This window comes from Lithobates pipiens, unplaced genomic scaffold, assembly GCF_037356315.1.
Source record: "Lithobates pipiens isolate NorthernLeopardFrog02 unplaced genomic scaffold, aLitPip1_a1.2 Scaffold_19, whole genome shotgun sequence".
Taxonomy (NCBI): Eukaryota; Metazoa; Chordata; class Amphibia; order Anura; family Ranidae; genus Lithobates; species Lithobates pipiens.
The window spans coordinates 117,966,676-117,984,810 of record NW_027507764.1 but is presented as its reverse complement, the minus strand read 5'-3'; the positions used below and the strand labels follow the sequence as shown (position 1 = coordinate 117,984,810).

The window sequence follows — 18,135 nt, the reverse complement described above, 5'->3', positions numbered from 1 at the left end:
ATGCTGCAGCAGCCCAGAGCGCACAACAAAGGAGAGCAGAGAGGAGGGAGGATCTGCCCATCGCCCCGCCCACCTATTTCTATCGAGAAGTGCCCGCTATTGAATAATGCGTATGTAATACCACAACAGCTAATTTTATGTTCAGCTGGTGTGTCTGCGAGATGGTGCCTGTGCACAATAGCTGACTGAAGACATTTTTCAGTCAGGTTGTGCCGGGCACAGTCATGTAGGTGAGGGGTGGAATTTAACATGAAGGTGCTGGATGTTTTTATTGCTGGTCAGTGCTGTTCTAACATGAAGGGAACGGATGTTTTCATTAATGGCCAGTGCTGTTCTAACATGAAGGGAACGGATGTTTTTATTGATGGCCAGTGCTGTTCTAACATGAAGGGAACGGATGTTTTCAAGGATCGCCACTGCTGCAAAGATGGTGGCAGAATTTGAAATGTTTAGCTAGCTACATAGGCCCTTGAGGAAGAATAGCAGATAAAAGATTTGTTTAGCAGATTTGTTTGGCCATTGTTAAAAATTCTGACCCCCATCTTTGAAGCCCTGGCCATCATTGAAAACATCCGCGCCCTTCATGTTAAAATTCCGCCCCTCACCTACATGAACACTCCTCGGTAGCGCGAAGCACAATCTGACTGAAAAATGTGTTCAGTCGGCTATTGTGTGCAGGCGCCGTCTTGCCGGCACAACAGCTAATCATAAAATCAACTGTTGCGCTGTTACGTCCTGGGCACTATTCGATAACGGCCACTTCTCGACAGAAAACCGGCCCTGGATCCAGGGTCCTGCTGCCACCTCAGGGCGGAAGATTGTGACGTTCTCGGGGTGCCCTGCCACTAGACTTGTGATGAAGCCAGGACCTGACAGGAGGAGAGGACTCGGGAGGCAGAAGATCAGGCCACCAGCTGATTCCCAGGAGAGGTAAGTGAGCCATCTCACAGAGGCTAAGCAAACTCCTTATTTATTTAAAATTTGGGAAGACAGGGTATTTGTGGTGTGTGGAGGGGGGGGGGGGGGGGGTATTTGTGGAGTGTAGGGGGTAATGCTGGATGTTAATAGTGCATCCGATGACACCAATGCTGGGGGTTAATAGTGGGTTCGCTGACACCAATGCTGGGAGTTAATAGTGCGTCTTCTGACACCAATGCTGGGGGTTAATATTGCATCCGCTGACACAAATGCTGGGGGTAATATTGCATCCGCTGACACAAATGCTGGGGGTTAATATTGCATCCGCTGACACCAATGCTGGGGGTTAATATTGCGTCCGCTGACACCAATGCTGGGAGTTAATAGTGCGTCCGCTGACACCAATGCTGGGGGTTAATAGTGGGTTCGCTGACACCAATGCTGGGAGTTAATAGTGCGTCTGCTGACACCAATGCTGGGGGTTAATATTTCATCCGCTGACACAAATGCTGGGGGTTAATATTTCATCCGCTGACACAAATGCTGGGGGTTAATATTGCATCCGCTGACACCAATGCTGGGGGTTAATATTGCGTCCGCTGACACCAATGCTGGGAGTTAATAGTGCGTCCGCTGACACCAATGCTGGGAGTTAATATTGCATCCGCTGACACCAATGCTGGGAGTTAATAGTGCGTCCGCTGACACCAATGCTGGGAGTTAATATTGCGTCCGCCGACACCAATGTTGGGCGTTAATATTGCGTCCGCTGACACCAATGCTGGGAATTAATAGTGCGTCCGCTGACACCAATGCTGGGAGTTAATAGTGCGTTCGCTGACACCAGTGCTGGGGGTTAATAGTGCATCCACTGACACCGATGCTGGGGGTTAATATTGCGTCCACTGACACCAGTGCTGGGGGTTAAAAGTGCATCCGCTGACACCAATGCTGGGAGTTAATAGTGCATCCGCTGACACCAGTGCTGGGAGTTAATAGTGCATCCGCTGACACCAGTGCTGGGGGTTAATAGTGCGTCCGCTGACACCAGTGCTGGGGGTTAATAGTGCATCCACTGACACCAATGCTGGGGGCTAATATTGCATCCACTGACAACAGTGCTGGGGGTTAAAAGTGCGTCCGCTGACACCAGTGCTGGGGGTTAATAGTGTGTCCGCTGACACCAGTGGTGGGGGTTAATAGTGCATCCACTGACACCAATGCTGGGGGTTAAAAGTGCATCCGCTGACACCAATGCTAGGAGCTACTAGTGTGTCCGCTGACACCAATGCTGGGAGTTAATAGTGCATCCGCTGACACCAATGCTGGGAGTTAATAGTGCATCCGCTGACATCAATGCTGGGGGAAAGGTGGTGCTGGGTGTAGTGAGTAGCACTCTCACCTAGCAGTAAAAAGGGTCACTGGTTCAAATCCCAACCACGGCACTACCTGCCTGGAGTTTGCATGTTCTCCCTGTGCCTGCGTGGGTTTCCTCCAGGTAATCCGGTTTCCTCCCACACTCCAAAGACATGCAGGTAGGTTAATTGGCTTCTGTACAAAATTGGCCTTATTATATGAGTGGGGACCTTAGATTGTGGGCTCCTTGAGGGTAGGGACCAATGTGAGTGTGCAATGTACAGGGATAGGGGTAGACACTCACTCAGGTTGAACTGGATGGACTGGTGTCTTTATTCAACCTAACTAACTATGAAACTATGAAAACTTGTCCTGTGGCCCTCAGGTAATTTGAGTTTGAGACCTCTGCTCTAGATTGTCCATAATTTTAAAGGGTGTCTTGACTGAAAAAAGGTTGAGAAACACTGATCTATACTTTGTTTGGTTAAAGTGTTACTAAAGGTAAAAAATTTTAAGTTAAAATACTATACTTGTTATTTTCAGGGGGTTTTTTGTGCCTCCTGAGCTGTTTGTGTCTATGGAGCTTGTGAAGCACGTGCGCCTGAAAAGGAAGAGGTTTAGCCCAGTCTTAAGTTTGTCCTAAACATATATCATCTTCTCCATTCATAAATCTTACCAAACCCAATTTAAAAAAGACTTCTGGCTGTAGTACAAAGAAAAGTAATTTACCGTCACTGTAATCAATAGGAGCGTAATCCCCAATAAATAGGGATGCTGCAAAACTGCTGACCAGAGATATTCTCTGAAAAAAAGAAAGGTTTTATTTATTATCATAATACAAAATTAATAATCCCTGAAGTAAGAATCATGAACCCTGTTATCAGAAAAAATAGAAGAAAAGAAAGGGGAAGGGGTATTCTTGAGGCAGCAAAATAGATTCAAACTGGTATTTCAAACTGTAATGCCGCATACACACGAGCGGAATTTACGTCGGAAAAATCTTGGATGTTTTTTCCAACAGAATTCTGCTCACACTTGTCTTGCATACACACGGTCACACAAAAGTTTGCTGAACTTTCGACCATCAAGAACGCAGTGACGTACAACACTACGTCGAGCTGAGAAAATGAAGTTCAATGCTTCGGAGCATGCGTCGAATTGTTTCCGAGCATGCGTAGGAATTTTGCGCGTCGGAATTGGTACAGACGATCGGAACTTTTTCAAACCAAAAAATTGAGAACATGTTCTTAATCTTTTGCTGGCTGGAATTCTGCCAGCAAAAGTCCGATGGAGCATACACACGGTCGCATTTTCAGACCAAAGGCTCTCATCTGACTTTTGCTAGTGGAATTTCCACTCGTGTGCACGCAGCATAAGTTTTTTTTTTTATATTGTACACTTATCCTGCTTACCTAGTCCCCCCTCTCCCAATCAAAAGGTTCATACCCCCCCCCCCCCCCACACCTATATATATACTAGATATATACTTACCTGCATATGATTGCTGCAGCTTTTGCAATGTTTACAGCCTGTGACCAAAATCATTCTTGCCCCTGGGCAGAGGATCTTATAGACCCCTATTGACCTGTCCTGAGAGGCTGGAGATGCTTGAAAAATGACCTGTGTTCCCATTCACAGCATACTTATGAATAGGTCACTCTATACACCTATTGAACAGTAATATGTAAATTGCTTTCATCTCACAGGGCGGTTGAACCGAAGTTAGATTGACTTCTGTTCAATCGCAGTGGCGCAGTGGATCGAAATTTGGCTGATCACTGCTGAACTGGTCGAATTTCAATCCAAGTATGGCCGGCTTAAAGAGGAACTTCAGTCTCACCCCAAAAAATTAAAAGTCAGCAGCTACAAATACTGTAGCTGCTGACTTTTAATATAAGGACACTTACCTGTCCAGGGGTCCAGCACTGTCCTCCCCTGAGCCCATTCTTTACAGGGCTTTCGGTCCAAGTGCCGGCATCTCAACTAAGGGAAACCATGAGCCGCGCTGTGCTTTATTAATGGTCCCGCATTCTTCTGGGACCTGTGCTGTGTCCCAGAAGGCTGCGGGTGAAGAAGAGGGAAGGGGGGAAGGGGAGAAGGGGGGAGGGTGTAATTCCACTCGGAACACCTAGGCAAACCTGAGTACCCAAACAACAATACAATCTCCTGCGTACGCCGTTTGTGATGCCCTCTGGTTCCTCCAAACATCTGGTCCAGGTTGCAGGCGTCTAGAGATACTGTTCAAAATTGCTGGAGTATTGATGAGCCTTGTTTTAAAGCTTGTTTGTGAGTATTATTATTCTTGTTATATTTTTTAAAATAAATGTTATCTTTGGTAATGCACAAGGTTAGTGCGCCCTCCTTCTCTTTTTGTATATAAACCTGGGTACCAATCATTCCCCCCCCCCCCCCCCCCCCCAAAAAAATAGTGCCAAAAATGTGGTAGAGGAGAGGGAGGAAGCAAATAAGTGGAACTTCCCCTTTTGAGTTAAGTTCTGTTTTAAGACAGCCTGGGAAGTAGAATTTTCAGAAGGCCAGAAAAACGACAGCCCTTGGGTTGTCACCTTTTCTGCAAGCCAAACCCAAACACTTTAGCGGTGAAGGGCAACTTTTTATTTTTTTATAGTATACTGTACACTGTAGGATTGCAAAAGACCTGGGACACCATTGGGTGCCCCCCGGAGAGTAGTAATGTGACACTCATAGCACGGCGAACAGTAGGTGTGGCCAATTTGCCTTTGCTGATATCATCGGCCTGCCCCCCCCCCCCCACACACACATGATGCCAAACCCTCAGACAGCCGCCCGCAGCTCCAGGACAGCAGCAGATTCGTGTGTGTGACATAATCTAGGTTACTTGGGGTGCCACAGCCAATCAGAATAATGTGTCCGGGTTTCAGGCAGACTGAAACCCAGACACATGATTCAAAACCCAGACTGTCTGGGTGAATCCTGGACAGGTGGCATCCCTAGACAGCCCCCATATATCTTAATGCTGCTTTTCTTTAACTGCAATACAAACATGCAGATGTGAATGGGATCTAAGGTGTAATGTGTTACTAAATAAATTTGTTTAACTGTTGCCGCTCACGTAAAACACATATCTGCAGCAGCAAAAGGGTGGGCTTAAACAACCACACAGCTCACATTTGTGTCACTGGGCGGACTATGCTTCTGTGCTGGAAGTGCACTCACTGCACGCTCCCAGCACAAAGATCTGAGCTGAGAACACCAGACTAAACAAACATTTTTCGGTTTTCTCAACTGCTATAACATTTCTTGTGATTGGTCAACTCAACAAGAGGCATATGAATTCTTACCTATCTCTTTGTGATTTTTTTGTGTATTTCTGTGCAACAATCCTGCATGAAACCTTGCTTTCCTTGCTTTGCTTCAGTGTTGCAGTAAAGACTACTCATTGCTCCTCTCTCTCCTTGTGCAGGGTGACTGGTCCTGTATCCACCCCTCCTGTAGTATCATGCAGGGAGCCTGTCATGGGTGGAGCCTGCTGGGTCCCCTCCCCACAGCTCTGCTCTTTTATATAGACTGTGTGCAGCACAGTGATGATGTCACTGTGACTTGCAATATAAGGTAATAGCTGGGTTTACAGAGGCATTTGGTGCACACAAAGTGGATTTATATTTTTTGTGACTATTGAGGAATTTATTTCAATGGACATTTCTCTGCCTGGAGCTCAGCTTTAAGTTTATACTACAGGATAAAAAGAAATGTCGGCTAACCTCAGTTTTATAGTAAGCTTCTGGTTTCTGTTTGTAAATCTTTGCAATCTGATTTCCTGTGAAACGCTGAAAAATAGCAAAAAAAAAAAAAATGTAAAAAAAAATAAAAGCCAGTACATAAGACATATATACAGCAGAAAAGTCTGATACAGCATTTAAAAAAAAGGTGTCAACATGTCTTGCTTACATTACAAATCCCAAAACAAAAAGGCATATTATTCCCCATTTTATTATCGTGCATATGTCCAGAAAACGTGGAACATTCCCAGATAACTTTCTCTGTCCATCCACTAGGTGGCAGACTTTGATTTGTTTATTTCTATAGTCCTAAAGTTTGCAGAACAAGTTGGTTTTTAATTTAGTTTCATATATTCAGCTTAATTTTAGGCTTTTTTTAATTTTGCTACTTTTATAATTCACAATATAACTTTAACACAGGATCAATAATTTTCCTCTTACTTTGAATGATATTATATATATATATATATATATATATATATATATATATACATACATATATATATATATATATATATATATATATATATATATATATATATATATATATATATATACAGTGGTGTGAAAAAGTGTTTGCCCCCTTCCTAATTTCCTGTTCCTTTGCATGTTTGTCACACTTAAGTGTTTCGGAACATCAAACCAATTTAAACAATAGTCAAGGACAACACAAGTAAACACAAAATGCAATTTGTAAATGAAGGTGTTTATTATTAAAGGTGAAAAAAAATCCAAACCATCATGGCCCTGTGTGAAAAAGTGATTGCCCCCCTTGTTAAAACATACTATAACTGTGGTTGTCCACACCTGAGTTCAATTTCTCTAGCCACACCCAGGCCTGATTATTGCCACACCTGTTCACAATCAAGGCATCACTTAAATAGGAGCTGCTTGACACAGTAAGGTCCACCAGAAGATCCTTAAAAGCTACACATCATGCCGAGACCCAAAGAAATTCAGGAACAATTAAGAAAGAAAGTAATTGAGATCTATCAGTCTGGAAAGGGTTATAAAGCCATTTCCAAAGCTTTGGGAATCCAGCGAACCACAGTGAGAGCCATTATCCACAAATGGCGAAGACATGGAACAGTGATGAACCTTCCCAGGAGTGGCCGGCCGCCCAAAATTACCCCAAGAGCGCAGCGACAACTCATCCAAGAGGTCACAAAAGACACTTTTTCACACCACTGTATATATATATATATATATATATATATATATATATATTTTGTTACTGGTAAGGCTGCTTTTGCACTGCTCTGTTGAAAAAACGGTCAAAAACACATGCATTTCCGGCGCATTACAAGTGCTTTTTCTGGTTGCCTAACTCACAGCACACCTGTGAAACACGGACATGTGACTCAAAGAACACGTCAAAAACACCACGTAGTGCATTTTTGATGCATTTTGACGCATTTTCTATTTATTTCAATGGGGAGCTGCATTTTTAGTGCAGTTTTGAAAAGCTCACCCAAAATGCAGCAAGCAGGACTTTTTAAAATTTAAAACTGAAAAGCAAAGGACTTAAAGAGATGCATTTTTTTTTAGCTTTTTTATAACCGAAAAACTGATCAAAACCTGATCAGTGTGAAAGGGCCCTAATAATAACTAACTTTGAAATGTAGATCTGTGAGAGTCACAAAGAATCCAATCAGCTAGGCTCCAACCTGAACGTTTGGGTTTGAAAATTTTGGAGGTGGATTTACAACCAATGTGGCACAAACCTCTCTCTTTCTGTATATATTTTTTAAATAACAAACATGTCATACTTACCTCCGCTGTGCAGCTCGTTTTTCACAGTGTCCCCCAATGTCCTCTTCTGGGGTCCCCCGGCGGCTCTCGTGGCTTCTCCCCACAGCAGATAACCCCCTAGGAGAGGCGCTCTCCCAAGCAGGCTACTTTGCGGGCACGCTCCCGAATCCATCATTTGCGTCCATAGACACGAATTCCGGACTCGCCCTGCCCCCCCCCCCCCCCGACACCCACGTCATTGGATTTGATTGACAGCAGCGAGAGCCAATGGCTATCCAATCTGGACACGAGACACCAGCCGGAGCTTGTGTGCTCACTCCCGTCACGCAAATTTTGGGCCTCAGGTAAGTATGAGGGGGGCTCGGGGGCGCTGCTGCACTAAACAAAAGTTTCACCTTAATGCATTCTATGCATTAAGGTGAAAGACAGCGAAGGTTTACAACCCCTTTAAGGTGGCCATAGATGGATATAATTTTCGAATGAATATTTTATGAAAAAAATGTATACACTGTGCCGGGACTGCCCTGTCAGATCTCCGCTCTCCTCTATGGGGGATCGGATGAACGCGGACCGTCTGTCTGTGTTTTCTCTGGTAGAATTAATTCTGGACAGACTATTTCTTTAAAATCACTTCAGTTGTAGATAATTTTGGGCAAATCCACCGGTTGTGGGATGCTACTGTGGTTCCATGGTGTGGCACAGTTGTCAAGATCTTGAGGATATGTGCTAATGTATCATTGGTGGAAATTGGAACTGTCAAATTCTTGACAGTTTCAAATTCTTGACTCGTTTCTAATGAGCGCTATCTGTAACATTTATGAATCTGTCTTGTTTTTCTTAAATAAACCTCTTTGACATACAAGGCAATACGAAGCTCAGCCACTATACCTGTAACCCTTTATTAGGACAGACAGTGTTCAAATCTAGTTATAATTGATAATGAAGATCTCAGATCACAGTATAGGGTTAATTATGGCTAACACAGCTGTCCAGCCTCCTCATAAACAAAGGAAACTACCTCGGATTTCCACGTGCTAGAGGGTTTAAAAAAGGTAAACTGCACTTTTTTGATTTTTTTGTGTTAGGATATGTAATAAATAAAAAGTAGGTTGTATCCTTATCTTAATCTGGCTGCGTTAGATATTCTGTATATGGCCCTACAGACCAGACAGTGCACAGTCCACATGTAGTTTATCTACTGCTTAACTGCAGACAGGAAGCAGGAACTTTATTCCAGGGAAAAGTCACATAATGTAATCATAGATGCAACTACAAACTTATAAACTCTACTATCTATTGGTTGACAAATGTATCTCTTACTAAATACAGATGTACAGTAGTTGTTGCACAAAATACAATTCTGTATTCCAAAAGGCTAAAAAAGTGGAAATACACTTTAGGATAACAAGGAAGGTTGACATCCTAATGACTGTAGGTCTCTGCCACTCTATGCTACAATAACATTAGATAAATATAAGCTGATGCAGCTGCCTTTAATTTATCTACTGCCATTATGCAATCTGTTCCCTTGCCTCTGTATGAAACAAGCTGAACAGCTGTCTGTCCCCCTCCTCAGTGCTTTCTATATTAATACTAATTAGGAAAAGAGAAGCAAGATATCCACTCCTTACAAACATCAGATGGCGTACTTACAGAAAATACGGATTACTTCACCACACTTCCACTCACCTCATATGCTCTTGAGCCAGTAATGTAAGCCAGTTCTTGGGGCCCACCAACGGACTTTTCAAGCTGGTGACACTCCGTACTTGTACTGGAGTCCATCCAGACAGGGCTGTCACAGATAGAGAAACAAGACTGCAAAGAAAGATACAACTGTCAATGAACACATGCCAACAAGCTGATAGTGTTTGCAGTAATTTGTAACTGGATAAGTAGATGGCTTTTCACTTAAATATATGTCATAATTTCAGGAAGCCTTTGAATCCCTAAAAGAACTCCAGTCTAATGTGAACATGGGTATAGAGTAAAAATGAGGCTGCTGTTTAACAAAAACCTCCAATACCCACATTTTTTTTTATTCTTTACTTCTCATAGTAGCATTAAACTGTGATTTAAATACTGCAATGCTTAGCCTTTCCCTTCATTCACAACTCCCACTTTTGGGCAAAGATCTGGCATATCTGGCACAAAACAACTGGAGGGACTGCCCCACTCACCCAATACCCGTCATACCAGCCCCAGCTCCCAAAGCATATATATAGGGTGAATGTGTAAAATCATATATTCATTTACACATTGTATTTCAGCTATTTCTAGCCTACTCCTATACAAATCTGAATGATCTTGAAGTATATAAACTTTGTGAATAGCCCCACATATTTACTTCCACACATTCTGCAACATGTATTCTCTATGCCATGTGAGTAGGCACTGCCCTGTCACAGATTTCACAGAGCCTGCCCTCTGAACTACAAAGAAGCTGAGAGGAGGAGTTTCTAGGGAAAGCACTGCTTGCAGACAGCAAGGTACCATGGGATATGTAGTCCTTAGACATACAAGTAAACAGCAGAGGAGATGCTGCAAAGCATTCAGGGAATCCAGGAAGTTGTAGAAAGAGATGACCAGAAGACAGACAGAACTCACAAGATGAAATTAGATTTTTTTCATGTAGGCTAATATTGGATGGTCAAATATATTGTAACTACGGTTTGTATTGCTATTACAATTCTGTTCGTTTTTTTATATATATAAAAGTGTACTCTGTGACCAATAATTTCTTTTAAGGGCCATGTCACACAAGCAGTCTTGACTCTGGTAACACCTTGAGAGCATCAGGTTTGCTAAACGACTGCTTATGAGTGTCTATGGCAGTGTTTCTCAAACTTCTTTTAGTTAAGGCACCCTTTAAAATTCTGAATACCATTTTAAAATGTGATAAACCAAACTAATAGTTTCACATAATGCAGCAACATCTTTCGGTATGACACCAAATATCACAGGTTATTTATTCTTCCAAAATAAATACACCTTTACACACTGGTACTAACTAGTAATGCAATGTTTCTTGTAGGGAGGAGCAAACAAGGATCCTGTGCAGGCACCTATTGTCCTCCTGATCAACCAATGACATCCTTGGTTGTTAGTTCTTTAGCGGTTGGAAGATTGTAATGGTGCACAATGAAAACCTGTGGCTTTCTATAACTAAAAGACAGCCTTCACCCACCTGATGCTTGTATACAATTTTTTAGGCATTTTGTCAAGGCACCCCAGAGTGGTTGAAAAAGACTGGTCTATGGAATCACTCCATCACTAACTGGGCTAGTGAGATGTTGCTCCCTCAATTGTGCTCTCGAGAGCAAGGTATATTTTATGGCCAGTGAGGGAGCAATTGCACAGAGGTCAGCAGAATACTCTCCCACATTAAGGTATTCTAGAGTTTAGGGTACTGTAAATGTTGGGTGTAGAGATATACTGGCCATACATTATACAATTTTCTTATTCAATTTCCTATAGATTTACCTTCAGCTATGTAGTGTAAGCACATGCCTGATTGCATACAAGGAAAATTGAACAATGTATGGCCAGCCTTACAGGGCGTTATTTACTAAAACTGCATGGTGTACAATCCGGTGCCGCTCTGCATAGAAACCAATCAGTTTCCTGGTTTAATTAAGCACGGTGAAGTTAGAAGCTGATTGACTACCATGCACATGTGCACCAGATTCTGAGTACTCCTGTTTTACTAAATATCCCCTACAGAGTTAGTTTTTAGGGTGTGCTTTAGTGCCATGGACACTGCATTATAAGGACAGCTAGGGGCCTCCAGGCTTTACACTTGTTTTATAATCTGCGTAGAAAACTACCAGTGCCATGAGCTAATATACTGCCATGAATGGGCAGAAAGGAACGGAATTCCAGTAGCAGGAAGAGAACAGAATAAGCCAAGCTGATGCGATAGAAGATTATTGCATATATCAATATTTAGTTGTACTATGGACTAAACCTAATCAGGTTAGGTTTCTCTAGTGTTGCAATGGATATATCTCTTCCTGTAACTTAATACACATTCCATCATACAATTCCCAGAAAAAAATTAAAGTTTGTTAAGAGCACAGAAGTTTGACCACAATACTATATTTTAATATTAAAGAAAGGAAAGGAAAATGTTTGTGTTGCTTCTAGCAATTGGTTAAGCTGGCCATACACATATAGGCTTTCCTATTTAACCTGCATCTTGAATGGGGGAAAAAAATCAAGCCAATTCCTTTTTTATCTATTGATTATTTACTTATTCCTTTATTTTTGCTACACAGCGCAGATGAACGAATCTCCCATTGTGGCTACTGTATTTTGACAGCCGGATCCAAAATATACTGATTGGATACAGGCGCTGTTCCGCTGACAATTTTCCACCTAGTTCCTTCAATTTTGTAATAGAGGTGCGTCAGGTGGGAGGTGGTTGCCCAGGTCCCCCCACTGTTCATCCGAAACCTACCGAAATTTGCCCCATGTATAATAGTTTAGATTGCATATACCATGGTTTCTAGAATACCTCCCAACATTTTGAGATGGGAATGAGGGACACCTACTAGCAAATGTATGTAGGCATAGGACATGTCCTTGCCACACCCCCTTAAAGGATAATTAACCCAAAAAAATGTAATTAAATCCACAAGGCCATTTTTTTACTACTACTATTCCTTTATATTGGCTTTTAAAATTTACAAATGCAGCAATTTTGAATTTGGATGAAAGGTTTAGCACCTTTTTGAAGGATAAAAAGTGTGTTTTATATATAACTATATAGATCAGACCAAAATGAGGGACAAATGAGGGGCAAAGAGTGACAAAGGGACATGGCATTGATCCAAAGGGACAGTCCCTCCAAATCAGGGACAGTTGGGAGCTATGTTTCTAGTGCAGGTGAAAAAAATGAAAGCAAACATCTAGTAACCTTCCTTAATTCCAGCTATAGACCTTTTATACTGACCTGCAGTGAAGTGTGCAGAGGACGTTCAGGTAGTAAACTATTTAAAATGACTCTGGAGCCTTCTTTCCAATACACGCTGCCATGTTGCTGTAATATGAATGGAAAACAAGAGCAACCATTGACCATAGCATTCCCAGAACTGAATATATACATAAACTGTTGAGAATTGATGTATAGTCTGTCATATTGTAATGACATTGATGCATTTTCTACAGGGCTTTGCAAATAATGAAATATGTATTAGAGGTCTGGCATTCAATAACTTACTGGTAAACAATCAAATACATCTACTGGGTAACATTATACACAATTGCTGTGACTATTGTGCTTGCAAATAACTTGTCTGAGCTCAGAACTAGTTTGGAGACAGTTTTAGCTTAAAGGAGAAGTTTAGGAATAAAAAAAAAACAAACATACATACTCACCTGTATGCTGCAGCATCGCTGTGATGCTGCAGCTTTCGCACGTCAGCTCTAAGCCCAAGAACTGAGTGATCACATGACCACTGATCACTCAATTTTCAATCAGTTCTGATGTCACTGTCAGTCACCGCTCTGTGTTCTCCCCCTCCAGCTCTCTCTGAAGCGAAGGGATTGGGAGCGGCTGGCACTGTCAGTAACTACAACTAAGTTCACTCCTGTGACCCACAAGAAAAGTATAGACACAAAAAGTTTTAACCATATTTCTATTTTAAATTGCTCTTAAAGGAAACCTGTATTGACAAAAAATAAATAAAAAAATTAGGCCATTGCTGACCTTTCATTTTAAAATTGGTGGTACCTGGCTGTCATGATGCTCCAAAGGCTTCAGTAAATTTTAAGTCACCTACTCAGAAGAAGCATGAAGAACAGGTAGTCTAACTTCCCTTGCTGCATGCTTTTTCTAGGACAACGACTCATTGGGGTTGATTTACTAAACCTGGAGCATGCAAAATCCGGTGCAGCTATGCATGGTAGCCAAGCTACCTCTAATTTCAGCTTCTTCAATTAAGCTTTGACAAAAAAAAAACCTGGAAGCTGATTTGTTTCTATGCAGAGCTACACTAGATTTTGCACATTTGCAGTTTTAGTAAAGTAAACCCAGTGTAATGAAGTCAGAGGCAGCTTGGTAGCTAGCATTTTAGAAGGAAGATCAGCGATGGCAGCCCCTGTATTTATCTTCGTATAGGATTACTTTAATATTAAAAATTGAAAAGCAAAAGAAAATAAAAAACAGCTTTTGCTGCAATTCTCACATTTAGTCTGAAGTTGTTCCCGCAATACTTGTTTCCACCACAAGATGCCCTCAGTCTTCCACGCGAAGAAATTGCCAGGCATTCCTCCGGGTGTAATGACTCCCAGCTTGGAACTAGACAGTAATGCCCCTTTCACACGGGCGCCTCTGCCTAATGGAATATGCTTGTTCAGTGGGGGATCACTTCGCTGATCCCCGCTGAGTAGGCAGACGACAGGTCCGTCTCCACTCACTATGCAGAGCATACATGGACACAATCCCATTTCTATGGGGGGATCACCTGTCTGTTTTCATCCGATCCTATCTAGTCTGATCTGCCAGATGGATGGAAAATAGGACCACCATCTGTCTGGATTTTGCGGGCAGGATCAGACCGGATAGCAGCGGGTGTCAGCTGACATCTGCTGCTCCATTTAGGAGACTGCAAGGTCCGATCAGGTGGACCTAATTCAGAATTTGACCCATGTATGGTCTGCATTAGGCGACATTCACACCCAAGTGTAATGAAATTGTGGGCAGAATTGCACAATTTTGCTCCCAACTCCAGAATCGCTGCAAAACACAGGACGCGTTTGCGATGCCATTGTTTGCTAATGGCACCCCAAATGCGGTGCGATTTTGCCACAATTGACGAGTGAAAAAAATGCCCTAAAATCATAGCAAAAATCGCACACCAAACGCTCCTGACTCTGTGCCAACATTTGGTACATGGGCTTCTTTGGAGCATAGGGAATGGTCCAACACAAAAACGCACCACAAAAAAAAAAAAACGTGGCTGGACTACACTCTGCTTTCTCCTCCTATCAGCATACTCCTATCAAGACATGAATGGCTCCATATCCTCTTTCTTCTTCTCGGGGAGTGCAAGAGGTGGATACCAAGTAAGTTCAGTTACATGCTTGCATTTAAAAGAAATACATTTAATGCATTTAAAGATGTTTTAATGATTACACAGCTGCATTAAATTGTCTCTTCTGTGCAGTGCATGGGCAGTGACAGCAAATCCTGCATGAAAAGGTGAACTTACGCTTTAAGCTTGCCATACACTAGTAGAATTTAATTTAAAAAATATCAGTTTAAGGAAGTTTGTTCAATTTACTAATCATTAATGGAATCGAATTGACGTTCATTTTTGACCCCAGTGATGAGAAATTAGAAGGAGCAGGGTGGAAACATTTTCTTAAATGAATTAATTTCTAAGATTAAATGTGATTTTCATGCACAGTATCTCACAAAAGTGAGTACACCCCTTACATTTTTGTAAATATTTTTTTTTATCTTTCATGTGACAACACTGAAGAAATGATACTTTGCTACAATGTAAAGTAGAGCATGTACAGCTTGTATAACAGTGTAAATTTGCTGTCCCCTCAAAATTACTCAACACACAGCCATTAATGTCTAAACCGCTGGCAACAAAAGTGAGTACACCCCTAAGTGAAAATGTCCAAATTGGGCCCAAAGTGTAAAGATTTTGTGTGGCCACCATTTCCAGCATTGCCTTAGCCCTATTGGGCATGGAGTTCACCAGAGCTTCACAAGTTGCCCTGGAGTCCTCTTCCACTCCTCCATGACGACATCATGAAGCTGGTGAATGTTAGAGACCTTGCGCTCCCCTGCCTTCCATTTGAGGATGCCCCACAGATGCTCAATAGGGTTTAGGTCTGGAGACATGCTTGACCAGTCCATAACTTTTACCCTCAGCTTCTTTAGAAAGGCAGTGGTCATCTTGGAGGTGTGTTTGCCGTCGTAATTATGTTGGAATATTGCCCTGTGGCCCAGTCTCTGAAGGCAGGGGATCATGCTCTGCTTCAGTATGTCACAATACATGTTGGCATTCATGGTTCCCTCAATGAACTGTAGCCCTCCAGCACTCTGCAGCCCCAGGACATGACACTCCCACCACGATGCTTCACTGTAGGCAAGACACACTTGTCTTTGTACTCCTCACCTGGATGCCGCCACACATGCTTTGCACCATCTGAACCAAATAAGTTTATCTTGGTCTCATCAAACCACAGGACATGGTTCTATGGCTCAGTTTCAGGTCTTGGCAATCTTCTTATAGCTGTCATGGGAATAGGCTGCGGCAGTTGCGCATTCCTGTCCGCATGCGCACGGGGGGACGGCACTCTGGCGCACATTTGTGCACAATAGAAATGCGCTGAGGCGTACGCACATGCATGTCCCCATTGAGCGGTACAAACGTGTGCACGCAAGCGCACGCACAAGCACACGCACAGCGTGTCCCCTCTGCTGACCTATAAAAGGAGCATTGGCACTCAAGCAAACTGCTGGTTCGTCTTCAGCTACCTGTGATCCCTGCGTTTGTTCCTGTGACCTGTCTGACCCGTCGTGACCCGGATTGCCTTTTGACTTTTGATTGCTGATTCTCTCCTGGACCCGACCTCTGGCTTTGCTCTTGGACTTCTGCTCTCTAACATGTTTGACTCTCGGTCTGTACCTGGACTTGTCTCGTGTCTCCTGTAATCAACCCCTGGCTTGTTCTCGGATTACCCTTTTGCCTCACCGTTCCTGGTTTCTACTGATTCCTGATCTGAACTGTGTTTGACCCTCGGCCTGCCTCTTGGACTTTGCTCTCTGCCTAACGGACTTGTTGCTGCTGTTACTGGACCCGCACGGGTCACTACTTACCTGTTCGGCTCAAGCTACCTACTGATCTCCAAGCAAGTAACTGTCCAGCTGGTAGCTTGTGCCTCTTGGTGCCAACCACCCTCTGTGCCACCTTCAGGGGCAGTGTGCGCCGAGTCGCAACAGCGACCGCTCTCGGCATCTTGGCCTTGGTGAGCACACTTTTTATGATATAGCCTAGGTCATCTTTATGTAAAGCAACAATTCTTTTTTTCAGATCCTCAGGAATTATTTGGCATGAGGTGCCATGTTGAGCTTCCAGTGACCAGTATGAGAGATTGAGAGCGATAACACCAAATTTAACACACCTGCTCCCCATTCACACCTGAGACCTTGTAACACTAACAAGTCACATGACACCGGGGAGAGAAAATAGCTAATTGGGCCCAGTTTGGACATTTTCACTTAGGGGTGTACTCACTTTTGTTGCCAGCGGTTTAGACATTAATGGCTGTGTGTTGAGTTATTTTGAGGGGACCGAAAATTGACACTGTTATACAAGCTGTACACTCACTACTTTACATTGTAGCAAAGTGTCATTTCTTCAGTGTTGTCACAAGAAAAGATATAATAAAATATTTACAAAAATGTGAGGGGTGTACTCACTTTTGTGAAATACTGTATTAATTGCCTCCCTAGATCTAAAGAACAATAATATTCTAGAGTGTCCAGAAACACAACTACTCCAGTCCTGTACACCGTATGGCCGCAAACATTCATTTCAGGATTTCAACACTTACCTGACCTGTTCCTGACAAAGCTTTCACTTTGGAAAAGTCAAATGCGGAAGATTTCATTCTCTCCAAGATACAATCTAAAGCCTACAAAAAATAAAAAATAAAAATACCACAAGAATTCCAAAAATTGGCTGACCCTAAAACAACCATAACAAATTGATTTAAAGGGTAATTCCACTTTTCTCAAGCCTAATGTAACATATAAATTAGTCACGTTTCAGTAATATAGGGTACAATTCACTAAAGCTAAAATACTTCACTAAAAACAGCAGTAAAATAGTGCATGCAGTATTTTCCTAAAACACTATTAATACTTCATAGACATTTCTAAAATAATAAATGCGATAGTTCTTTAAATGGTGAGGAATTCTAGTTTTAAACTAAGCAATCTTCTTTGCACTGACCAAACATGTCCATATTCGGTTAATTACCTCACCGGTTGAACCCGCCCCTTTGTTTATTTCAGTGGTGGGGTAAACAGGAGATGTCAGTTGGTGTGAAGATCGTGATGGGATTGATCGGATCTCGGCAGACGTTGTGTTTTTTTTTTTTTTTTTCATGCAGGTTGTCTGCCATCGTACACCATGATTGACGTGGACAATGTGATTGAAGATGTATGTACATAAAGGGACATTTTTTACTTTTTAAAGTAAAGGACTTATCAAAAACTGTTTTTTTTTTGTTTTTGTTTTTTTTACTTGAATTTTTTTGTGTGTGGGTAGGGTTACTATGTAATGTTATTTACTGTTAAAGATTTATCTGTTTCCAGCTTTGA

General features: G+C 42.3%; 1 protein-coding gene across 5 annotated transcripts in view; it reads right to left on the bottom strand.

Annotated features, from left to right (window-relative positions):
• Positions 1-18,135, bottom strand: part of XYLB (xylulokinase) — a 242,160-nt gene that overhangs the window by 201,900 nt on the left and 22,125 nt on the right. For 4 of the 5 annotated variants that reach the window (XM_077491191.1, XM_077491187.1, XM_077491189.1 and 1 more), the window contains 5 exons: positions 17,364-17,444; positions 12,739-12,825; positions 9,474-9,602; positions 6,015-6,080; positions 3,004-3,076 (listed from right to left, as the gene is read on the bottom strand). In XM_077491191.1, coding sequence (XP_077347317.1) covers positions 3,004-3,076; positions 6,015-6,080; positions 9,474-9,602; positions 12,739-12,825; positions 17,364-17,444 — 436 coding nt within the window. The remainder of the gene's footprint in view (positions 1-3,003; positions 3,077-6,014; positions 6,081-9,473; positions 9,603-12,738; positions 12,826-17,363; positions 17,445-18,135) is intronic. The other variant, XM_077491188.1, reaches the window with a different exon arrangement.